Source organism: Salmo trutta, chromosome 3, assembly GCF_901001165.1.
Source record: "Salmo trutta chromosome 3, fSalTru1.1, whole genome shotgun sequence".
NCBI classification, from domain to species: domain Eukaryota; kingdom Metazoa; phylum Chordata; class Actinopteri; order Salmoniformes; family Salmonidae; genus Salmo; species Salmo trutta.
This window is the reverse complement of record NC_042959.1, coordinates 25,690,530-25,715,590: the sequence shown is the minus strand read 5'-3', so window position 1 is coordinate 25,715,590 and position 25,061 is coordinate 25,690,530. Positions and strand designations below refer to the sequence as shown.

The 25,061-nt window shown below is 40.0% G+C and overlaps 1 protein-coding gene across 2 annotated transcripts in view; it reads left to right on the top strand.

Moving 5' to 3' along the window:
- Window positions 1–14,036, top strand: part of LOC115171119 (gamma-aminobutyric acid receptor subunit alpha-2-like) — a 51,328-nt gene extending 37,292 nt beyond the window's left edge. For both annotated transcript variants that reach the window (XM_029727654.1, XM_029727645.1), the window contains exons 9-10: window positions 5,412–5,614; window positions 12,378–14,036. In XM_029727654.1, the coding sequence (XP_029583514.1) occupies window positions 5,412–5,614; window positions 12,378–12,686 (512 nt within the window). In that variant the 3' untranslated portion in view covers window positions 12,687–14,036. The remainder of the gene's footprint in view (window positions 1–5,411; window positions 5,615–12,377) is intronic.
- The last annotated feature ends 11,025 nt before the right edge of the window (window positions 14,037–25,061 follow it).

Below are 25,061 nucleotides of genomic sequence, written 5' to 3'. Positions count from 1 at the left end.
CACCACTATCACCAATAGCGACAACAACAGTGTCACATCAAAGTTGACAGGCTCATGGTGCTGAAAGGACAGCGACCCTAATACCTGTGCACTCCATGGTGCTGAAAGAGAGCCCGTTTTGATGACACGCAGAGACAGCAGTCACACACAGCATCAAATAATGTTAAAGAATAAGCAGCCCATTCACTGGAGTAGGCCCCATAAAATCATAACAATACAAAAGCACAACCATTTCATTTCCAAAATGAAATTAACAAACCAGCTATTACTTCCCATTGCAAATATATTTTATCACGTTCATCACACTAACCTGTGCTCTAAAGTTTAATTGCAATAATATTTCAGTCATTATTTTCAAAGAGATATCTCACAACAAGCGAGCTGCAACAAAAATCAGTGCCACGTACCAGATGATCGACATTTGTAAATGAAGTTTGAAAGTTAATCTATAACAAATTAGCAACATCCACCTTGAAGTCCACCTTGAAAAGCTGCTACAGACGCTGTCACCTTTGTCACACTACTACAACACAAGCTAGCTAACGCTGATTATTTTATCATGCGCCCCTTTCTTCTTCAATGTTTTATGGCAGACTATTAGTGTATTGCCGCCACCCACTGTTATTCTGTATTATGAATTCATTACCTCTTGCACTCTCAGTAGTGAGGCCTAGACACATCACTTTAAAAAATAAATGGTCCCACCCATTGCAAGTCAAAATGTGATTGGTTCATTTAGGGCTGTTGCTGTGACTGTATTACCGCCACACCGGCAGTCACAAGTCATGAAGGCAGTCAAATTCCACGTGACTGTTTAGCCACGGTAATTAGGTTTCTCCAAGCTTGCTAACTGCCTGGTACCCAGCACTCTATTTTCCCTCTAATCACTCTGACATCAATGCAAATGTATTCGAAAATCTAATCAAACACTTCATGAGAGCCCATGTGCTCATGTTGCGCAACATTTCTATAGGCTATGCAATTGCTCGAGAAAACAGTGATGGCCTCTACTAAAAAGAGGAGGATCCATCAGCTTTCTATAGGCTAGGCCTACTATATTTATTTCTGAACTTTACTAATATTAAGCGCATTGTTTATCTTTAAAACAGGAGTAATAGCCTACCTGGCTGGCATGAAAATAAACCACGGGGAAAAGTGTCCTCAATTAGCTATTTAAGTGCATAGATTACATGTATTCTTCCCCGTTGCCCCTGTTTTGAGACAGGACCATTATCATGCTCCTATCTAAATCAAATCAAATTTGACACATTATTTAGAATATGTAAAGACGGGATTAAATCAAGAATAGTCTGATGGGTGACAATATTAGCCTATCACTTTGCAACTTTTTCGAATCATAGTTGCACACCTCATGTAGCCTAGCCCATAGGCCTATAGGTTTTGATAAGGTTTGTATCACAACTTAAGTGGCCAAATAACATCTTAAAATGAATCACACGAATCTGATTTACAAGGGGTGTGAAACTATGAAATAACACATGTGGAATCATGTACAGTAGTAACCAAAAAGTGTTAAACAAATCAAAATACATTTGAGATTCTTCAAATAGCCACCCTTTGCCTTGACGACAGCTTCGCACACTCTTGGCATTCTCTCAACCAGCTTCATGAGGTAGTCCACTGGAATGCATTTCAATTAACAGGTGTGCCTTACAAGTGAAGTTGTGGAATTTCTTTCCTTAATGCGTTTGAGACAATCAGTTGTGTTGTGACAAGGTAGGGGTGATATACAGAAGATAGCCCTATTTGGTAAGAGACCAAGTCCATATTATGGCAAGAACAGCTCAAATAAGCAAAGACAAACGACAGTCCATCATTACTTTAAAACATGAAGGTCAGTCAAAACGGAAAATTTCAAGAACTTTGAAAGTTTCTTAAAACCTCTTGAGACTCTCATCCCGTTAGCGGGATCATTTTCCAGCGAAAAACTCCTAGCGACATTAGCATAACGAAATTCAATATATATTTTTTTTCAAATATAGGACTGTCTCATATCGTTTTATAGATACACCTCTCTTGAATCGACCCTCGTTGTCCGATTTCAAAAAGGTTTTACAGGAAAAGCACAATATTAGATTATGTTAGAGGAGTACATGGTAAAAGTAGCATCATGAATTTTCCGACCAGGCACATGCATCACATATAACCAAAAAACAGCTAAATGCAGCACTAACCTTTTACAAACTTCATCAGATGACACACCTAGGACATCATGTTACACACAGCATGCAGTCTTTTGTTCAATAAAGGTCATATTTCTATATAAAAACAGCATTTTACATCGGCACCTGACGTTGACTAACTATTTTTTCATAAAATGCGTCCCGGGAAACAGTGCTACAATTTTATAAATTACTATTCGAAAACGATTTTTTTTTTTATATTGTCAATCTAAGATTTATAGATGAATATCTCTTGAAAACACCCGTCATAACAGATTTTAAATTAACTTTACAGGGTAATCACACTTTGAGATAAAAGGGTATGCGATACCCAGAAAATGAGCTAGAAAGCCTAGCTCGTCGCCATCTTGGAACAATCGCACATCACATCTGATCTTGTATAATATTGCCAATAATCCCTCACCTTTAGTTGTCTTCATCAGAAAGCACTTTCCGGGATCCCAGGTCCACGACAAATGTATTTTCGGTCGAAAAAGTCCATCCTTTATGTTCCATTAGCTTGCTGTTGTTAGCGCGTCCTAAGGCTGTAACCAAATGTTGATCCGTGCGCGGCACTTGGCTAACGAAAAATGACTATTTTCCCTTCGTTAGGTTCGTTCAAACATGTCAAACGTTGTATAACATTAATCTTCAGGGCCCGTTTCAACAAGAGAGCCAATCAGATTCGAGTGGGACGATTTCATTGTGTTTCAAAACGTTTCCAAAGGTGGGGGCAGACACGGCCGCCGACGTCACAATGCTGATGGCCCTCCTACTGTGACCAATTGCCACATCGTCTCCTGCACTGAGTTTCGACAGCAGAAGCTTCAAAACACTTTGTAAAGACTGGGGACATCTAGTGGATGCACTGGAAAGTGCTCAATTATCATTTTTTCACGTTGTGAATTACAGGGAAGGCTGTGAAGTCGAGTCCACAATTCAGAATCCCACTTCCTGGTTCAATCGGTCTCGGGGTTTTGACTGCCATACGAGTTCTGTTATACTCACAGACACCATTCAAACAGTTTCAGAAACTTTAGGGTGTTTTCTATCCATATAAAATAAGTATATGCATGTCCTAGCTTCTGAGTTTGATTAGTAGGCCGTTGAAAATGGGAACTAATTTTTTCAAAAATGCGCTGTGGCGCCCCCATTGGTAGGGTACTCGCAAGAGGTTAAAGTACAGTTGCAAAAACCATGAAGTGCTATGATGAAACTGGCTCTCATGAGGACCGCCACAGGAATGGAAGACCCAGAGTTACCTCTGATGCAGAGGATAAGTTTAGAGTTACCAGCCTCAGAAATTGCAGGCCAAATAAATGCTTCACAGAGTTCAAGTAACAGACATCTCAACATCAACTGTTCAGAGGAGACTGCGTGAATCAGGCCTTCATGGTCTAATTGCTGCAAAGAAACCACTACTAAAGGACACCAACAGGAAAAAGAGACTTGCTTGAGCCAAGAAACATGAGCAATGGACATTAGACTGGTGAAAATTTGTCCTTTGGTCTTGATGTCCAAATGTGCGATTTTTGGTTCCAGCCACCGCGTCGTTGTGAGACGTGATGTGGGTGAACGGATGATCTCCGCAAGTGTATTTCCCACCGTAAAGCGAGGAGGAGGTGTGATGGTGTGGGGGTGCTTTGCTGGTGACACCGTCTGTGATTTATTTAGAAATCAAGGCACACTTAACCAGCATGTATACCACAGCATTCTGCAGCGATACGCCATCACATCTGGATTGTGCATAGTGGGACTATCACTTGTTTTTCAACAGGACAATGACCCACACACCTCCAGGCTGTGTAAGGGCTATTTTACCAAGAAGGAGAGTGATAGAGTGCTGCATCAGATGACCTGGCCTCCACAATCCCCCGACCTCAACCAAATTGAGATGAGTTGGACTGCAGAATGAAGGAAAAGCAATCAACAAGTGCTCAGCATGTGGGAACTCCTTCAAGACTATTGGAAAAGCATTCCAGGTGAAGCTGGTTGAGAGAATGCCAAGAGTGTGCAAAGCTGTCATCAAGGCAAAGGGTGGCTATTTGAAGAATCTCAAATATAAAATATATTTGGATTCGTTTAACACTTTTTTTGGTTACTACATGATTCCACATGTGTTGTTTCATAGTTTTGATGTCTTCAATATTATTCTACAATGAAGAAAATAGTAAAAATAAAGGAAAACCCTTGAATGAGTAGGTAGTGTATGTGACCAATACAATTTGATTTGATTTGAATTTGATATTACATGGATTTGTTAGACTTTTGAACATGTGTGGAAGCCAGGTGATGCTAAATGTGTTTGTTAATTAACGAACGGTCAATTACCGTTAGACCGACCGTTATTTGCTTGACAATCACCGGCTGATTAAATTTTGTGACCGCCACAGCCCTATGTTCATTCCACTATCACTCCAAAATTCTGCTTTAATACAATAGTAAAGCTGTCCAGCTTCTGAAGACCTAGCCAATGGCTGGCTGAGCGGGCTCAATGTTTCTACCCAGATACCACTAAAGAATATCCTGATTGGATAATTGTTTCTATTCAGTATTAACCCTTCTCTTTCTAACACAAACTGAAGAAATTAAATCAGAAAATTATTACAATTATTGTAAATATGAAATGGAAATTAAAATGTTTTTTATATTTTATTTATACATTTTTATAAATCCTTAGGCCTTCAAGGACCTGATGGTTCCCCGCTGATCAAACCAAGAAAAGCTATTTAACATTAGCTAGGCTAATTGAGTCTACATAACTTTAACTGTCCACTTTCTCCCCTTCCAAATCCTACAGTAAATAACAACAACACCATTCAGATTATTAAATCGCAGCCTACCTGTTGGCTCTTGGTGTTGTAGCCTGTCCTTTTAATCCCATCTTCCATTGAATAGATGGGAAATAAAAAGATTTGCCTAGATATCTCCTTATAAGTTCAAGTTGTGCCCCAGGCTTTTCCTGTAACACTGGAGCATCCTAAATGTCATCTTGCTTTTATGTTACAGTAAAGCATATGTTGGTACATGTTAAGTTATGCATTCTCCTAAATTACATAAAACAGTAACATTTCACTTTATGTTGTGTCATTACTATACACCTACACTACTTTGCTAACCCGAATGTAATTATTTGGCTGTACATGGTATCTGTTGATAAGGTACTTAAATAATTGAATGATAATCAAAGGAAACTGACCAAGCTGAAACTGTTTGCTGTTCCCCCAGGTGTAACCACTGTCCTGACAATGACCACCCTGAGTATAAGTGCTCGTAACTCCCTCCCTAAGGTGGCCTACGCCACGGCCATGGACTGGTTCATCGCTGTCTGCTACGCCTTTGTCTTCTCTGCCCTTATTGAGTTTGCCACCGTCAACTACTTCACAAAGCGCAGCTGGGCCTGGGATGGGAAGAGCATTGTGAATGACAAGGTAATGGAAGCATAACCCCCTCCGATGGCCTAAAAGGCAGCATTTTCAGAGATAGTATATGGTGATCTGTTTGTTTTGAAGGTGGCCAACCATTTCCATATGATTTTCAACCCGAGGTCCTTTGCGTGTGTTGTGTTTGCATCAGCATTCAGGTCATTTCCTGTTCGACAGCCACAGGCAATGCTGTACCTGGAAGACCATCTGCATACGTATGAATGTATACATACACTGCCTTCAGAATGTTTTTACATCCCGTGACTTTTTCCAAGTTGTTGTGTTACACTGGCCTACACACAATATCCCGTAATGTCAAAGTGGAATAATATTTTTAGATTTTTTTTTGAAAAGTCAATATGTATTCAACCCCTTTGTTATGGCAAACCTAAATAAGTTCAAGAGTGAAAGTAAAAATGTGCTTAACAAGTCACATAATAAGTTGCATGGACTCTGTGTGCAATAATAGTGTTTAACATGATTTTTGAATGGCTACCTCATCTCTGTATCCCACACCATCATCTGTCAGGTCCCTCAGTCAAATAGTGAACCTATTGGTAAAAAATAAGAATATCCCTTTGAGCACGGTGAAGTTGTTAATTATACTTTGGATGGTGTTTCAATACACCCAGTCACTACAAAGATACAGGTGTCCTTCCTAACTCAGTTGCCGGAGTGGATGGAAACCTCTCAGGGATTTCACCATGAGGTCAGTGGTGACTTTAAGACAGTTAGAGTTTAATGGCTGTGATAGGAGAAAACTGAGTATGGATCAATAACACTGTAGTTACTCTACAAAACTTAACTAATTGACAGAGTGAAAAGAAGGAAGCCTGTACAGAATAAAAAAATATTCTAAAACATGCATCCTGTTTTCAACAAGGCGCTGAGGTAATACAGAGAAAAAAAAATTGCCATAGCAATTCACTTTTTGTCCTTAATACAAAGTGTTATATTAGGGGAAAATCCAATACAACACACGACTGAGTAACACTCTCCATATTTTCAAGCACAGTGGTGGCTGATTCATTCGTTATGAGTATGCTTCTAATCGTTAAGGACTGGGGAGTTTTTTCAGGATAAAAAAAGAAACAGAATTGAGCTAAGCACAGGCAACATCCAAGGAGAAAACCTTGTTCAGTCTGCTTTCCACCAGACACTGGGTGATTAATTCACCTTTCTGCAGGACAATAACCTAAAACACAAGGCCAAATCTACACTGGAGTTGCTTACCAAGAAGACAGTGAATGTTCCTGATTGGTCGAGTTACAGTTTGACTTAAATCTAATTGAAAATCTATGGCAAAACCTGTAAATGGTTGTCTAGCGATGATCAACAACCAATTTGACAGAGCTTGAAGAATGTTGAAAAGAATAATGGGCAGATGTTGCCAAATCCAGGTGTGGAGAGCTTTTACAGACTTACCCAGGAAGACTGACAGCTGTAATCACTGCCAAAGGTTCTTCTACAAAGTATTGAATCAGTGGTGTGAATACTTGCAGTAACAGTCAAAAGTTTGGACACACCTCATTCAAGGGTATTTCTTTATTTGTACTATTTTCTACATTGTAAAATAATAGTGAAGACATCAAAACTATGAAATAACACACATGGAATCATGTAGAAACCAAAAAGTGGTAAATCAAAATATTTTACATTTGAGATTCTTCAAAGTAGCCACCCTTTGCCTTGATGACAGCTTTGCACACTCTTGGCATTCTCTCAACCAGCTTTTATTACCAGGTAAGTTGACTGAGAACACATGCTCATTTACAGCAACAACCTGGGGAATAGTTACAGGGTAGAGGAGGGGGATGAATGAGCCAATTGTAAGCTGGGGATGATTAGGTAACCATGATGATATGAGGGACAGCTTGGGAATTTAGCCAGGACACCAGGGTTTATACTCTTACAATAAGTGCCATGGGATCTTTAATGACCTCAGAGAGTCAGGACACCCATTTAACGTCCCATCCAAAAGATAGCACCCTACACAGGGCAGTGGGATATATTTTAGACCAGAGGAAAGAGTGCCGCCTACTGGCCCTCCAACACCACTTCCAGCTGCATCTGGTTTCCCATCCAGGGACTGACCAGGACCAACCCTGCTTAGCTTCAGAAGCAAGCCAGTAGTGGGATGCAGGGTGCTATGCTGCTGGCATGAAGTAGTCACCTGGAATGCATTTCAATTAGCAGGTGTGCCTTGTTAAAAGTGAATTTGTGGAATTTCTTCCCTTCTTAATGCGTTTGAGCCAATCAGTTGTGTTGTGACAAGGTAGGGGGCGGTATACAGAAGATAGCCCTATTTGGTAAAAGACCAAGTCCATATTAAGGCAAGAACAGCTCAAATAAGCGAAGAGAAATGACAGTCCATCATTACTTTAAGACATGAAGGTCAGTCAATCCGGAACATTTCAAGAACTTTTAACGTTTCTTGAAGTGCAGTCGCAAAAATCATAAAGCGCTATGATGAACCTGGCTCTCATGAGGACCGCCACAGGAAAGGGAGCCCCAGAGTTACCTCTCCTGCAGAGGATACGTTCATTAGAGTTACCAGCCTCAGAAATTGCATCCCAAATAAATGCTTCACAGAGTTCAAGTAACAGACACATCTCAACATCAGCTCTTCAGAGGGGACTGCGTGAATCAGGCCTTCATGGTCGAATTGCTGCAAAGAAACCACTACTAAAGGACACCAATAAGAAGAGACTTGTTTGGGCCAAGAAACACAAGCAATGGACATTAGACTGGTGGAAATCTGTCCTTTGGTTCTGATGAGTCCAAATTTGAGATTTTTTATTCCAACTGCCGTGTCTTTGTGAGACGCAGAGTTGGTGAACGGACGATCTCTGCATGTGTGGTTCCCACCATGAAGCATGGAGGAGGAGGTATGATGGTGTGGGGTTGCCTTGCAGATGACACTGTCTGTGGTTTATTTAGAATTCAAGGCACACTTAACCAGCATGGCTACCACAGCATTCTGCAGCGATACGCCATCCCATCTGGTTTGCACATATTTTACTTAAATGTTCAGAGAGGGGAGAGTAAATTGGTACCCCATGAAGCATAGCCAGGATACATTGGTTAATGTTCAGGGAGGGAGACCACATGAAGCATAGCCAGGATAAATGGGTTGAGATGAAAGAAAATAACAAAAATGAGAGGGAAACTGTGAAAGAGCCATAGAGTGATAAGGGCTCTTTCTGTGTCAGGAGATACGTTTGAAGTGAATAAGACTTTGACGGGGAAAAGACACTTTGCACCTTGTTAATCAGTTAGTGATAACAACAACAAAAAACATAAAAGCTGAGGTGGAAAGGTTGGGGCTTAGTTTCAACCCATCCTTCAGAATGTATTTATTCATTTTCAAAAAAGCATATACATGTAACTGCCAGGGATACAAACAATATTGAAAGCAGGTGCTTCCACACAGGTGTGGTTTCTGAACTTCACTGAACAAAAATATAAAAATGCAACATGCAACAATTAGTTACAAAACTGAGTTACAGTTCATATAAGGAAATCAGTCAATTGTAATAAATGTTATGAATTTCACATGACTGGGAATACAAATAGGTATATGTGACCAACAGATGCATAAAACAAAAACAAGTTAGGGGCGTCAATATCTGGTGTGACCACCATTTGCCTCATGCAGCACAACACATCTCCTTCGCATAGAGTTTATCAGACTGTTGATTGTGGCCTGTGGAATGTTGTCCCACTCCTCTTCAATGGCTGTGCGAAGTATCTGGATATTGGCGGGAACTGGAACACACTGTCGTACACGTTGATACAGAGCATCCCAGACATGCTCAATGGGTGACATGTCTGGTGAGTATGCAGGCCATGGAAGAACTGGGACATTTTCAGCTTCCAGGAATTGTGTACAGATCCTTTTGACATGGGGCCGTGCATTATCATGCTGAAACATGAGGTGATGGCGGCAGATGAATGGCACGACAATTGGCCTCAGGATCTCGTCACGTATCTCTGTGCATTCAAATTGCTATTGATAAAATGCAATTTTGTTTGTTGTCCATAGCTTATGCCTGCCCATACCATACCACCACTGCCACCATGGACACTGTTCACAACGTTGACATCAGCAAACCACTCAACGCCATACACACTATCTGCCATCTGCACGGTACAGTTGAAACCGGGATTCATCCATGAAGAGCACACTTCTCCAGCGTGCCAGTGGCCATCAAAGGTGAGCATTTGCCTACTGAAGTCAGTTACGATGTCGAACTGCAGTCAGGTCAAGACCCTGGTGAGGTCGACGAGCACACAGATGAGTTTCCCTGAGAAGGTTACTGACAGTTTGTGAAGAAATACTTTGGTTGTGCAAACTCACAGTTTCATCAGCTGTCCGGGAGGTCTAAGACGTTTCCAGGGGAGAAGAAGCTAGATGTGGAGGTCCTAGGCTGGCGTGGTTACATATGGTCTGCAGTTGTGAGTAGGGCTCTGGAGGTCACGAAATTTAGTCAGCCTGTGATTGACAAGCAAATAACTGTCGGCTTCACGGTAATTGAGCGTTAATTAACATAAACACATTTAGCATCTCCTGGCTTCCACAGTGCCAACAAGCCACTGATGCTGACCTTTGGAACATCTACATTTTAAAAAGTATAATAAATCCATGTAATATAGCCTACACCTTCACAATAAATCCCTTATTTATTTTAGACATGTCTAAAGAAGCATGATATGAAGAAAATGTAGTCTATTTCAGAAGAACAGAATAGCATACTCTGAGTTGGCCTTATGTTAGGTCCTGATCTGGCTACGCCGAATGGCTGTGGGCTACACTAGTTCATTAAGCAGACAAGATTTGCTTAGAATTCCATGGCATTATTTTATAGTATGAAGAATACAATTGAACAAAGCTGAATAAAATAGAAAGGATATTTTCTCCAAACGATTTGAGGTAGTGCGCACATGCTGCTATTCTGTGTTGAGCGGTTAACAAAGAAATAGGTATTCCTATATACTAAGCTTGGAGTTGTAACTTTAGTTGTGATACAAACCTTATTAAAACATATAGGCCTATGGGCTAGGCTACATAAGGTGTACATCTATGATTAGAAAATGTTTAAAAAATATATATATTTTCTTATGCTGGGCATCATTCACAAGTGATAATATATAATTCCCAAGTGATAGGCTAATATCACCCATCAGACTATTCTTGAGTGCTGAGTGCCAGGCAGTTATCAAGTTTGGTAGGCTACTAATGACCATCAGCAGCATCAGAGCTTGGAGAAACCTAATTACGTGAAGATATAGGCGGTCACGAGTCATGAAGGCATTCATATTCATGTGGAATTTGACTGCCTTCATGACTCATGACCGCCCGTGTGGCGGTAATACAGTCACCTCAACAGCCCTTGTTGTGAGGCCGGTTGGACATATTGCCAAATTCTCTAAAACTATGTTGGAGGCGGCTTATGGTAGAGAAATGAACATTAAATGATCTGGCAACAGCTCTGGTGGATATTCCTGCAGTCAGCATGCCAATTGCACGCTCACTCAACTTGAGACATCTGTGGCATTGTGTTATGTGAAACTGGACATTTTAGAGTGTCATTTTATTGTTCCCAGCATAAAATGCTCCGGTGTAATGGTCATGCTGTTTAATCAGCTTCTTGATATGCCACACATGTCAGTTGGATGGATTATCTTGGCAAAGGAGAAATGCTCCTTATGTAAAAGAAATTGTGAAAAATAAGCTTTTTGTGCATTTGGAACATTTCTGGGATCTTATTTCAGCTCATGAAACATGGGCCCAAAACTTGACATGGTGCATTGATATTTTTGTTCAGAATAATGAAGAAAATAACATCCAATCATGCTTAGGGTCATGTATAAAAATGCTGTGCAGGCCATAATTTTTTGGGGCTATGCCCCATAGGATGACAATGCCCCCATCCACAAGGCACGAGTGGTCACAGGAAGGTTTGATGAGCATGAAAACAATATAAACCATATGCCATGGCCATCTGTCACCAGATCTCAACCCAATTGAACACTTATGGGAGATTCTGGAGCAGCGCCTGAGTCAAAACACCAAATTATGGAATTTCTCACGATAGAATGGTGTGGCATCCCTCCAATAGAGTTCCAGATACTTGTAGAATCTACTGTATGTCAAGGTGTATTGAAGCTGTTCTGGCTCGTGTTGGCCCAACGCCCTATTAAGACACCTTATGTTGGCGTTTCCTTTATTTTGGCAGTTACCTGTAGTATATTTAAATATAGTGGATACTGCAGGGCTCCTTCAAAGTAATAAAAGGAAATTAAAATACACTGTGGCTTTTGCCCATAGAATCACTAACTATTTCCCACCGAACAACAGTATGACAGCTGAATTCACTTGGAAATGACAGTGGCTAGGACGGTAGAATGGAAAGCAGCATTACCTCTGTAACTAAGGAAATAGGGAATATATAAAATACTCATTCTCACCTCGCAAACATGTGTAAATTGTAAATAGCCAAGTGAATGAATGACATCAGAGTGAGCGGTGACAGTAATTTGTGTTGACAGTGTGGTGCCTGACAGCATATCGGAGGCCCGGCTAACCTTCATTTAACCACTTCTCTGCATTTAGATTGATGCACTATCCTATCCCAGATCCCATTCATTATTATCAAGACCCTCCCCTGGGTGCATTCATCATCCAGGACTGTCTGGAACACATGCTGGCCGGAAGTGACAGGTCCGTCTGACGACTGCTAGCTACTAACTTTGGCTCCTTCCACAGAAAAAAGAGAAGGCCTCCGCCATGAAGAAGAACAACGCGTATGCCGTGGCAGTGGCCAACTATGCGCCCAACATCACCAAGGACTCTGGGTTGTCCACCATCGCCAAGGGCGGCGCCTCTGACCCCAACATGGCGGTTGGCAAGGTGGGTGGCAAAACGGACCCAAAGAAGACTTTCAATAGTGTGAGCAAAATCGATAGGATTTCAAGGATTATGTTCCCAGTCCTGTTTAGCAGCTTCAATTTAGTCTACTGGGCCACGTACCTAAACAGAGAACCGCATATAAAGGATATGGTGCCCTCAACCTAGAGGTCTCTCCCTCCTGCATTGTAATATATCCAAATTACGGAACTAAAATACTTACCAAATACGACCAGTATCTGCTAACTCTTGTTTTGTTGGTACAAGACAGACAAGCCCTGGATTGCTTTTTCTCCCTCTCTGTCCTGTTTTTTCTACACCATATTCTGCAGTGCTTTTGGAAAGAACTGCTTTTGTAAATATAGATGTATTTATAGTCATGACTTGTGTGTTTGGTTATGTAAATCAGTGAACAATACATTTATTTTATCTTATGGTTTTATTGACCAGTGATGTTTACATATTTGAAAAGTCTACGAAAGGAACCTTGAGATGTTTATTTGCAGAATCGAGAGATTTAAGTCAAACGTTTTTTTTAAATAGTTTTTTTTATATTTCTTAAGTTAACTTTTTTGTGGGCTAACAATTGAATATTTCTCGTTAACCAGTGATTTCTCAATTATGGTATGAAGTTATCTTTTTCTATACAAGCCAATGCAAAAAAAGAGTAATCTTTTTTTTGACTGCTTTTGTTGTATTGCAATGTAACTTATTATTGTTAAACAAAATATCAACATAAGCAAAACAAACCATACTGTGTAATAATGTTTCAAGTTGATTATTATAAAAAAAACATATATGTGTACATACTACGTTGAAGGCAGGTGCCATTTTCCTCACACAAAACAGCACTGAACTGCGCAAAAGAAAGACCACAAGAAATACTGCAGCATGATAATCTGCTGCGCGGTTTATTTTGTAACCTTTCGTCTATGATATACATGTATTGGATAAGGCGTTATTATGTACCAGAGCATGACAATGCGTTACACACACACATTTACACGCTACTCAATCACTAGCAAGAGTTACCAAAACTCAGAATGATAGATTTTTACCTTGTCAGCTCAGGGATTCGATCTAGCAACCTTTCGGTTACTGGCCCAATGCTCTAACCACTAGGCTACCTGCCGCCCCATATTGAGCACCTAGAACTGAATGCTAACTTGATAAGCTTCTGTAACTTCTTTTGTCATGAAAAACATGTAGGTGAACTAACTGTTTTGAATCAGGGGTTGGAACCAAAATTCCATTCTGCTAGCAACAAGTCATTATGCTGAAAATAAAACTCTTTAAAAACAAATTATGTAAAAAGTCGCCCTGCAAAGACATGCTAAACTTTGGGAATATTGATTTTTGAAGCACTCTAGTGCAGTGTTTTACAGCATTGCAACCAAATGAAAAAAATACATAGATCATTTGATGTATTTTCTGTCAATTATTTTGTTATTTATAACAGGATTTATTATGAAAGTTTGCTCATATACTGCTATGTTGAAAACAATGTACAGTAACAGTCAAAAGTTTGGACAACCTACTCATTCCAGTGTTTTTCATTATTCTGACTATTTTCTGCATTGTAGATATAACATATGGAATCATGTAGTAACTAACAAAAAGTGTTAAACAAATCAAAATATTCGTATATTCTTCAAAGTAGCCACCCTTTGCATTGATGACAGCTTTGCACACTCTTGGCATTCTCTCAACCATCTTCTTGAGGTAGTCACCTGGAATGCATTTCAATTAACAGGTGTGCCTTGTTGAAAGTGAATTTGTGGAATTTCTTTCCTTAATGCATTTGAGCCAATCAGTTGTGTTGTGACAAGGGTGGGGGGGGTGTACAGAAGATGGCCCTATTTGGTAAAAGACCAAGTCCATATTATGGCAAGAACAGCTCAAATAAGCAAAGAGAAACGACAGTCCATCATTACTTTAAGACATGAAGGTCAGTCAATCCGGAACGTTTCAAGAATTTTGAAAGTTTCTTCAAGTGCAGTTGCAAAAACCATTTAAGCGCAATGATAAAACTGGCTATCATGAGGTCCGCCACAGGAAAGGAAGACCCAGAGTTACCGCTGCTGCAGAGGATACGTTCATTAGATTTACCAGCCTCAGAAATTGCAGCCCAAATAAATGCTTCACAGAGTTCAAGTAACAGACACATCTGAGGAGACTGCGTGAATCAGGTCTTCATGGTCGATTTGCTGCAAAGAAACCACTACTAAAGGACACCAATAAGAAGAAGAGACTTGCTTGGGCCAAGAAACATGAGCAATGGACATTAGACCGGTGGAAATCTGTTCTTCGGTCTGATGAGTCCAAATGTGAGATTTTTGGTTCCAGCCGCCGTGTCTTTGTGAGACACAGAGTATGTGAACGGATGACCTCTGCATGTTTGCTTCCCACCATGAAGCATGGAGGAGGAGGTGTGATGGTGCAGCGATACACCATCCCATCTGGTGTGCGCTTAGTGGGACTATCATTTGTTTATCAACAGGACAATGACCCAACACACCTCCAGGCTGTGTAAGGGCTATTTGACCAAGGAGAGTGATGGAGTGCTGCATCAGATGACCTGGCCTCCACAATCACCTGACCTCAACACAATTGAGATGGTTTGGGATGAGTTGGACCGCAGAGTGAAGGAAAAGCAGCCAACCAGTGCTCAGCATATGTGGAAACTCCTTCAAGACTATTGGAAAAGGATTGCAGGTGAAGCTTGTTGAGAGAATGCCAAAAGTGTGCAAAGCTGTCATCAAGGCAAAGGGTGGCTACTTCGAGGAATCTAAAATCTAAAATATATTTGGATTTGTTTGACACTTTTTTTGTTTACTACATGATTCCATGTGTGTTATTTCATAGTTTTGATGTCTAAAATAAAATACAACCTTGAATGAGTAGGTGTCCAAACTTTTGACTGGTACTGTACATTTAAAATAAATGCAATTTTAATAACATGTATATGAGTATGTTAATGTCATTACCCAATAGTCTGTAACCAAAAAAAAAAGAAAAAAAAAGTGGTCTTGTGTGGGCAAATGGTTTAATACCGTGCATTCGGAAAGCATTAAGACCCCTTCACTTTTTCCACATTTTGTTACGTTACAGCCCTATTCTAAAATGGATTAAACACATTTATTCCTCATAAATCTACACACACTACCCATAATGACAAAGTGAAAACAGGTTTTTAGAATGTTTTTGCAAATTTTTTGCAAATTAAAAAACAGAAACCTTATTTACATAATTATTCAGACCCTTTGCAATGAGCCTCGAAATTGAGATCAGTTGTATCCTGTTTCCATTGATCATCCTTGAGATGTTTCTACAACTTGATTGGAGTCCTACTGTTGTCAAATCAATTGATTGGACATGATTTGGAAAGTCACACACCTGTCTATGTAAGGTCCCACAGTTTACAGTTCATGTCAGAACAAATGGGTCGAAGGAATTGTCTGTAGAGCTCCGAGACAGTATTGTGTTGAGGTACAGATCTGGAGAAGGGTACCAAATATTTCTGCAGCTTTGAAGGTCTAAAAACACAGTGGCCTCCATCATTCTTAAATGGAAGAAGTTTGGAACCACCAAGACTCTAACTAAAGCTGGCCTCCCGGCCAAACTGAGCATTCGGGGGAGAAGGGCCTTGGTCAGGGAGGTGACCAAGTACCTGATGGTCACTCTGACAGAGCACCAGAGTTCTTCTGTGGAGATGGGAGATCCTTCCAGAATGATAACTATCTCTGCAGCACTCCACCAATCAGGCCTTTATGGTAGAGTGGCCAGATTCTAGGCACTCCTCAGTAAAAGGCACATGACAGCACGCTTTGAGTTTGCCATAAGGCACCTAAAGTCTCTCAGACCATGAGAAACAAGATTCTCTGGTCTGATGAAACCAAGATTGAACACTTTGCCCTGAATGCTAAGTATCACGTCTGGAAGAAGCCTGGCGCCATCCCTACGGTGAAGCATGGTTGTGGTAGCATCATGCTGTGGGGAAGTTTTTCAGAGGCAGGGACTGGGAGACTAGTCAGGATTGAGGGCAATGTGAACAGAGCAAAGTACAGAGATCCTTGATGAAAACCTGCTCCAGAGCACTCAGGACCTCAGACTGGGCCAAATATTCACCTTCCAACAGGACAACGACCCTAAGCACACAGCCAAGACAACGCAGAAGTGGCTTTGGGACAAGTCTCTGAATGACCTTGAGTGGCCCAGCCAGAGCCCGGACTTGAACCCGATCGAACATCTCTGGAGAGACCTGAAAATAGCTGTGCAGCAACGCTCCCCATCCAACCTGACAGAGCTTGAGAGCATCTGCAAAGAATGGGAGAAACTCCCCAAATACAGGTGTGCCAAGCTTGTAGTGTCATACCCAAGAGGACTTGAGGCTGTAATCGCTGCCAAAGGTGCTTCAACAAAGTACTGAGTAAAGGGTCTGAATTCTTATTTAAATGTGATCAGTCTTTTATTTTTATACATTTGCAAAAGAAAATCTAAACATGTTTTTGCTTTGTAATTATGGTCTATTGAGTGTCGATTGATTAAATCGTCTGAATGCACTGTACTTAGTGCTGCTGGACCCTTCCACCCATTCCATTAACAGCAGTGCAATACACATATTGGACTGTAGAGAAAAACTTGACTACCTGTCTTAGCTAAAGTGGGGTGGAAAATTCTCAGTAGGGTCTCTACTAAACAAATATGGTTAGTTTTGGAGGGGGACTGTGTCGTACAGACTGTAGCTGGCTTTTTACTCTCCCCCTACGTAGCCCCCAATACAATACACTGTATATGAAATACATATTGGATTGTAGAGAGAACTTTATTACCTGTCTCAAATAAACTGAGGTGGCAAACACTCAGTAGCATCTCTACTAGTTTTTGAGGGGGACTGTGTCCCTCGCTGTTGCTGGCTTTTTATTTTACGGCCTGTTGCTGGCTTTTTATTTTACGGCCTGTTGCTGGCTTTTTTTTTTACGGCCTGTTGCTGGCTTTTTTTTTATGGCCTGTTGCTGGTGTTTTTTACAGCCTGTTGCTGGCGATTTTACGGCCTGTTGCTGGCGTTTTTTACAGCCTGTTGCGAACGTTTTTTTGTAGGACTGAAAAAATTATAATAATGGTTATTTTCCGTAACATTATAGATTACTTTCGTTCCCGGTTCTGTTTCTGTTCCTCTAAATGTTTTGTTATTTTCCGGCTTTGTTCCCTGAACCAGTTCCAACCCCTGCTTTGTATGAAGTGGAATCAATGCAATGCATTGTTTGATGACTACAATGGTGCTACCTTCTTCTAAATCCTCAGATCAATTTAGCCATATTTCACAGGTTGATCATGGACCAAACACCCACAAGTGCTTCAAAGTAAAATGTGACCAGTATGTACACTCTATTAATACATTTGTTTACCTTTATATAAAGTTATCATGTATCTATATATGTTTGTGTTAAATATGTTCATTTTCTACCAATCTGCTCATCATTAACTTTGTGTTTTAATGGTTATGTACTGTAGGGCCCTGAGGTTTTCCTGCCAGCGCATACTCAGGGTACTAACTATGAATGTGTTTATCAAATCTTTACTGATTATTATTTTTTTATTTTTTTATCACCCCAATTTCGTGGTATCCAATTGGTAGTAGTTACAGTCTTGTCTCATCGCTGCAACTCCCGTACGGACTCAGGACAGGCGAAGGTCGAGAGCCATGCGTCCTCCGAAACACAACCCAACCAAGCCGCACTGCTTCTTGACACAATGCCCATCCAACCCGGAAGCCAGCCGCACCAATGTGTTGGAGGAAACACCGTACACCTGGCGACCGTGTCAGTGTACACAGGAGTTGCTTGTGCGCGATGAGACAAGGATATCCCTGCCGGCTAAACCCTCCCTAACCCGAACAACGCTGGGCCAATTGTGCGCCGCCCGATGGGCCTCCCGGTCGCGGCTGGCTGCGACAGAGCCTGGACTCAAACCCAGAATCTCTAGTGGCACAGCTAGCACTGCGATGCAGTGCCTGAGACCACTGCGCCACTCGGGAGGTCCTACCTTTACTGATTATTAACATGCACCATCTTGTTTATGTCATGTTTGTTATTCACTTTACTCATTCTTCAAACTCTTTGTCTCAAGAGTTTTAATATATTATGAACTATTGAAGTGTACATTTTCATGTGTACTGTATGAAGACTTCTACATTACCAAAATTGGTGACATAGAGAACAATTTCAATTGTTTTGTTATTAAGTTTGTCTAACAAATCACCATTAAATTGTGTTTATATGAGCAAAAAGCATAAAAGATGTCTTCTTATAACAACGCATCCCCATATAATGGTAGGGAACACAATCAGCCAGTGTGTGTTATGTGATATAATGTGGCTCTCCTCTCTGTCATCACCTCCAGCTAGTCTAATCCAATATCAATCTAAAAAGGTTGATATCATATCATTTGAGAACTTGGTCCGATGAGTCATATCGATTTAATTAGATGTTCCACTGTGATATCTCATGGGAATCCAAGGTTACTGTAATTATTTTTATTTGTTTTCCATGTTGTGATCTGTCAAACTAAATGTAATTCATGCAGACAGATGAAAAGAAGACTTCAGTCGAGCATCTGTACCAGTTCAAGTTCCTATAGAAATGTAGGGATGAGTGTGTGAATGCGATGCTCAGTGTTTGCTACAGTTACATGACTTCAGGGTCAAAAGCAGGAATCTTGCCACGATTGCTCTGTTTACCAAACGCTTTTACTCATCAGATTGGATATGGGAGTAGAATGACTAATGTGCTGTGCAAATTATTTTAGGTGTTTTAACGACTCCGCATCATGGTTCATCTGGAAATGTCAACGCATTAAAGACGATGGATGAAATTCTCTCAACATTGTGTACTTATGGAACGTAATTTCTACTTTAAAATGCCAGACTTGATTTATCCTGTTGCTGCAGGATTATTTTCCTGCTCATCGAATTAAGATAGCATATACTGTACAGTATGTATTGTTTAGGGACACAGTTTGCAGGTGTAAATAGAAATCCACCCGACATTCCTACACAAACAGCTTCGAATTTCTACAAAGCTCTAATTGTCATTTTTTTCCATAGCTGCAAGTTAAAGACATAGAATATCTGAGTAAAGTTTTCAATTAATTCATTACACATTTGGTCTTTTGGTTTCACTCCACAGCTTCTCTATGAAAGGGGGGCTGAACTTCCTGATGTAGCCTCGGTTTCAATTCTCCTCATTAGGAAATGCGCCTGAGAACGAGATTTGGGTCTTGGAGGTGTGCTTTGATGTGAATGTCTCGTGTGTGTTTGAACGTGGAAAGCGTTTGTACTTTCACTCTGCCAAAACAGTACACAGTTGCAGTCACTCACCCTTCTAGATAACTTGAAACAGTCTAACCAGGTCTTGTGTCTTGAAGTCGCCTAGGGTAGCTAGTGCTTGCCAACTTATTTAGCCAATTAGCTTCAGCCAGCTGGTGTGTGACTGTGGCAAAGTTGGTTTGACATTGGATAGCCTATCTCTGGGGCTAGTTAGGGACTGTCAATAAATGTAACAATGTAAATGGGACATTATTTTAATGTTGCGAGGGGAAAAAAAGACAAAATAAATTATTGAATATCCGAAATATACAATATACTTGCAGTGAAGCCGAACAACACCTACACCATACCACAGAAGCATACAGGGTCAATGCCCTGCTCAAGGGCACGTTGACAGATCTCCCACCAGGCCAAAAAAACGTGAACCCGAACCCTCCAAGATCCCCCTGGCAATTCCCCAATAACTGGTCCCTCAACCATCCGAGACCCCTCCCACTGTCCCCCCAGAAGAAAAATAAAAAATACAATTAATTCCATTCCCCATCCCCAAGAACCCCCCAATGCACCAACAACCAAGAAAGAGAATGAACTAAAGAGAAAAAAGAAAAAGACAGAAGAAAACAGCAAACAACAATGCAAAAAAAGCACAAAAAATATATAATAAAAACAAAGGACATCAAGGACAACTAAAATCATAACAGCAATGCCAACTGTATATGTTTGTGTGCAAGTCTGGCACTATTACATGTATGTGTGTATTCTTGTATGCGTTTATTTGAATGAGAGTGTGTATATGCATGTGTACAAACACCTGCACGGCATCAGCCTCAGGCAAACTGGCATTAGCTGTAAAAACACTGCCCCTCAGTGTCATTCAAATGTACTTTTTATTATGTTTTATTTTGACTTTATTTTTTACTTTTATCTTTGACCATCATTCTATCTCCCGCACAGCAACTCCACTCCCACTTGTCTCCAATTCCACATCCCAACCCTCAGCTTCCCCCAGTCCATCCCACCTATCTCTGCTCGCCACCCTCTTCGGATTTCTATGCAACATATATTTCAACTATGCTGTGATGTTTAACGTACAATTTCAATCTATCTAATCGAATAGAATCCACAGATTGCGAGTTGAAGATAAATACTTTTACTAAGAATATTAGTAATTGACTGACCCGGTCTCTCCAAGTCTCCTAACATACTAATTCTAGGGTCAATTTTAGATCAATGCTATGCATTTTTAGCCATTCCTGAACCTGAGACCAGAAACAGGCTACCTGAGGGCAATACCAAAATAAATGGACTATTGATTCTGTATCCTCACAACAAAATCTGCAGAGCTTCGATGATTTTATGCCCGAAATAGTCAACATTTTGTTGGTGGCAAGAATTCTATATAATAATTTTAGCTGAAAAGCACAAAGTCTTGAATCTTGTGTTGTTTTATATATCAATTCATACACCCTGTACCATGGAATCAGTACATCAACAATCTTCTCCCAACTATTTTGCAATCTGTATGGCACAGTTGTCAACATCCTGGTCCTCAAATGAAACTGGTATACTTTCCGATTTATGCTATTTTTATTCCTCCGCCAGTTTTGATCCTTTATATTGAGCAGACAGACCAGTTCCCTACCTCCTCCTCTGCCACCTGCCTCCTCCATTTTTGGGATGATGCTGTAATCAATTGTTTGTACTCTTGGATTGAGCAGACCTTCCCGTACAATTCTGATAACTCCATGAAGGACATAACTCTACCAATCCAATTTACAATATAATTTAAGAACAAAATACCCTTTTCAAACATCTTTCCCAAAAATACAGGTATTTTATCAACCAGCACATTTGAGCTCAGCCATAATATTTGTTCTATATTTTCAGGGGGATGAAATTGAAATTGTAGCTAGCTCTGCAATGCTTGTTTGAAGAAGAGAGATACTTTGAAAAAAGTATAATTTTCAATTAATCGAAAATAAGTCATGGCAATCGGCAAAAAGGCCATTTTTAAACAATGGATGAGCTTTTCTTAGTGGTCTACTTGAGAACCATTTAGTGTGAAGCTTTTAGAGAGAGGTTTAGTGATTTTTATATTTAATAATCTCAACCCACCCAATTCATATTCATTATATAGATAGGCACGTTTTATTTTGTCTGGTTTAGCATCCCAGATAAAGCGAGATATTTTTTGCTCACATGATTTGAAAAACGAACCATCAGGTTACTTATGGCAGCGCCATAAGTAAGTGAGTAAACTGAGATTTGACTAAGGAGTTAATCAGGGCAATTTTTCCATAAATAGACAGGTATTTACCTCTCCATGGTTGCAGGATCTTGTCTACTTTTACAAGTTTTCTATTGAAATTTGTTGTGGAGAGCTTATTTATATATTTTGTGATATGAATACCAAGTATGTCTACTTCACCATCAGCCCATTTTATAGGTAAACTGCAAGGTAATGTAAAAGTTGTATTTTTTAAAGATCCAATATGAAATATTGTACACTTATCATAATTAGGTTTTAGTCCAGGGAGTACAGAAAAGTTATCTAGATCTTCAATGAGACATTGCAGGGATCTAGCTTGCGAACTTAATATAAAACTTGAGTCATCGGCATACATGGACACCTTTGTTTTAAAGCCTTGGATTTCTAATCCTCTAATGTTGTTATTGGATCTGATTTTAATAGCTAGCATTTTGATGGCCATAACGAATAGATATGTTGACAGCGGACACCCTTGTTTAACTCCTCTTGACAGTTCAAAACTCTCTGAGAAGTAGCCATTATTTACTATTGTCACGAGAATTTTCAATCCCAATGATGATAACTAAACAATCATTTAAGCTTTGACCAATTCCCGAGGTTTGTAAGACCCTGGGTTTAATAATAATTAGGCAAAGATTCAGATTCTACAAAAGGTTTGTTGTTCTTTATTCACAAGAGCTCTGAAGTCAAAAATGCATATACACAGTAATTTTACAACCCCCACCTACACACACACACACACACACACACACACACACACACACACACACACACAGTTTATCACTTTTCTACCAGCCTCTCCTCCCTAGATTAGAGTGGCCTTGGAAAGGCCCTCTTTCCTGTTGTCAGTTTTCAGAGTTACAACCAGGTCATGTGTAGTTCAATTGTCCATTGTTTTCTCAACCATACATTTCTCACCCTTAACTTGTCTCACACATACATTATTGGATTATAGTCTTATAATTCTAATACATTTCACATAGTCTTATACGTTTCAGGGTGGAAGTCTTTAGTCATTACTTTAACTTCTCTAGGGTAGGGGGCAGTATTTTCACGTCCGGATGAAAGGCGTGCCCAAATTAAACTGCCTGCTACTCAGGCTCAGAAGGTAGGATATGCATATTATTAGTAGATTTGGATAGAAAACACTCTGACGTTTCTAAAACTGTTTGTATGATGTCTGTGAGTATAACAGAACTCATATGGCAGGCAAAAACCTGAGAAAAATCCAACCAGGAAGTGTGGAAATCTGAGGGTTGTAGTTTTTCAAGTGATTCCCTATCCAGTATACAGTGACTTAGGGTTCATTTTGCACTTCCTAAGGCTTCCACTAGATGTCAACAGTCTTTAGAACGTTGTTTCATGCTTCTACTGTGAATATGGAGCGAACAAGAGGGCCTGGAAGTTGATGAGTGAGAAAATGACATGAGCTCAGAGGCGCGTGCTCACGTGAGAGTTAGCTGTGTTCCTTTTCTTTTCTGAAGACATTGGAATTGTCCGGTTGGATTATTACTGAAGATTTATGTTAAAAACGTCCTAAAGATTGATGCTATACATCATTTGACATATTTCTACGAACATAAATATAACTTTTTTTAACTTTTCGTCGTGACATTTGCACGTGTAATACCCTTGTTTGAACCAGGTATTGAGTTTATTTGTTATAATTAATTGGTTATATATTTAAAAGATAATTGAATTGCTCCTAACCTGTAATGTTGTTAATAATGCATTATGCTTTTGAAGAAATATTTATTTAATGTATAAGTGAATAATTTGTTTTACTTTGAATTGTAAGTTTTGACCAATAAGGTCGCTCGTTAAGTTGTGGCCAATGGGAGTTGACCTGGTTAACGGGAGGCCTGGAAGGAAAAAAGACGTTGATGAAAAGGATGGACGTCTTTACCTTAGGACGGTTGGTAAATTAATTATAAAAGAAGACGACAGACAGAACTAGAACAAAACCCATACCTACTAGGATATGAAGGGAAATACATGTTTTATTTTATAAAAGAGTTGTTATAATTTTGTTAAAACTCAGTAAAGACTGAAGCTACCGTCTCGTCGTGGAGGTATTTGTCAGCATTGAGGTTAGCCTAGCATCGTGTGACACTGGGAGATAATTGCCTGGGAAGATTAACGAGTTCGTGTTCCCATGGGATATCGGTTACGGCTAAGGAGTACTGTCTGCATGGGTAGCTGTGCTTGCCTTGGACTTTGTGAGGAAACCTGCATGGAATTGCCATACTTCGCTGAGGGAATATCTACCAAGCAGTGAGTAACCACCACGTGAGGTGCTTCAGGATATTTTTGGGTGTCATCATTTTTTGAGCTCCAACGCGCGCCAACGGTTTATTTAAGCGAACTTGAAATAATTTGGACTCATTGGGGTTTATTATTTTCTATTTCTTTTGTTGTGTCTGAAAATGTATTTGTGTTTGACAATGTTTTAATACACATATGGAACGTTATGTATATTGAGTTGGTGGAGTCATTGATTGTCTCAATTTAATTTAATGCATGGGATGGTCTATCCTGATTCAATAACAAAAACCTATAATCATTTATTCTGAAGTTAATACCCTATTGTCATAACCCTAGATAGTTTACAATAGGAATTCTTATTGGAGATGTCCTTCTCACCTAACATCCCATGCTGCTGAGATACTCTGCATAAGTTAATATTGTGAGAGTCATATTCGAGCCTGGTGAGAGGGTTACACACGCATTTGGAGTAGTGGACTGAACACATGAACAAAAGGAGGTATTTGGACATAAATGATGGACTTTATCGAACAAAACAAACATTTATTGTGGACCTGGGATTTCTGGGAGTGCATTCTGATGAAGATCATCAAAGGTAAGTGAATATTTATAAAATTATTTCTGAGTTTTGTTGACTCCACAAAATGGCGGGTTTGGTTTCGTGTCTGAACGCTGTACTCAG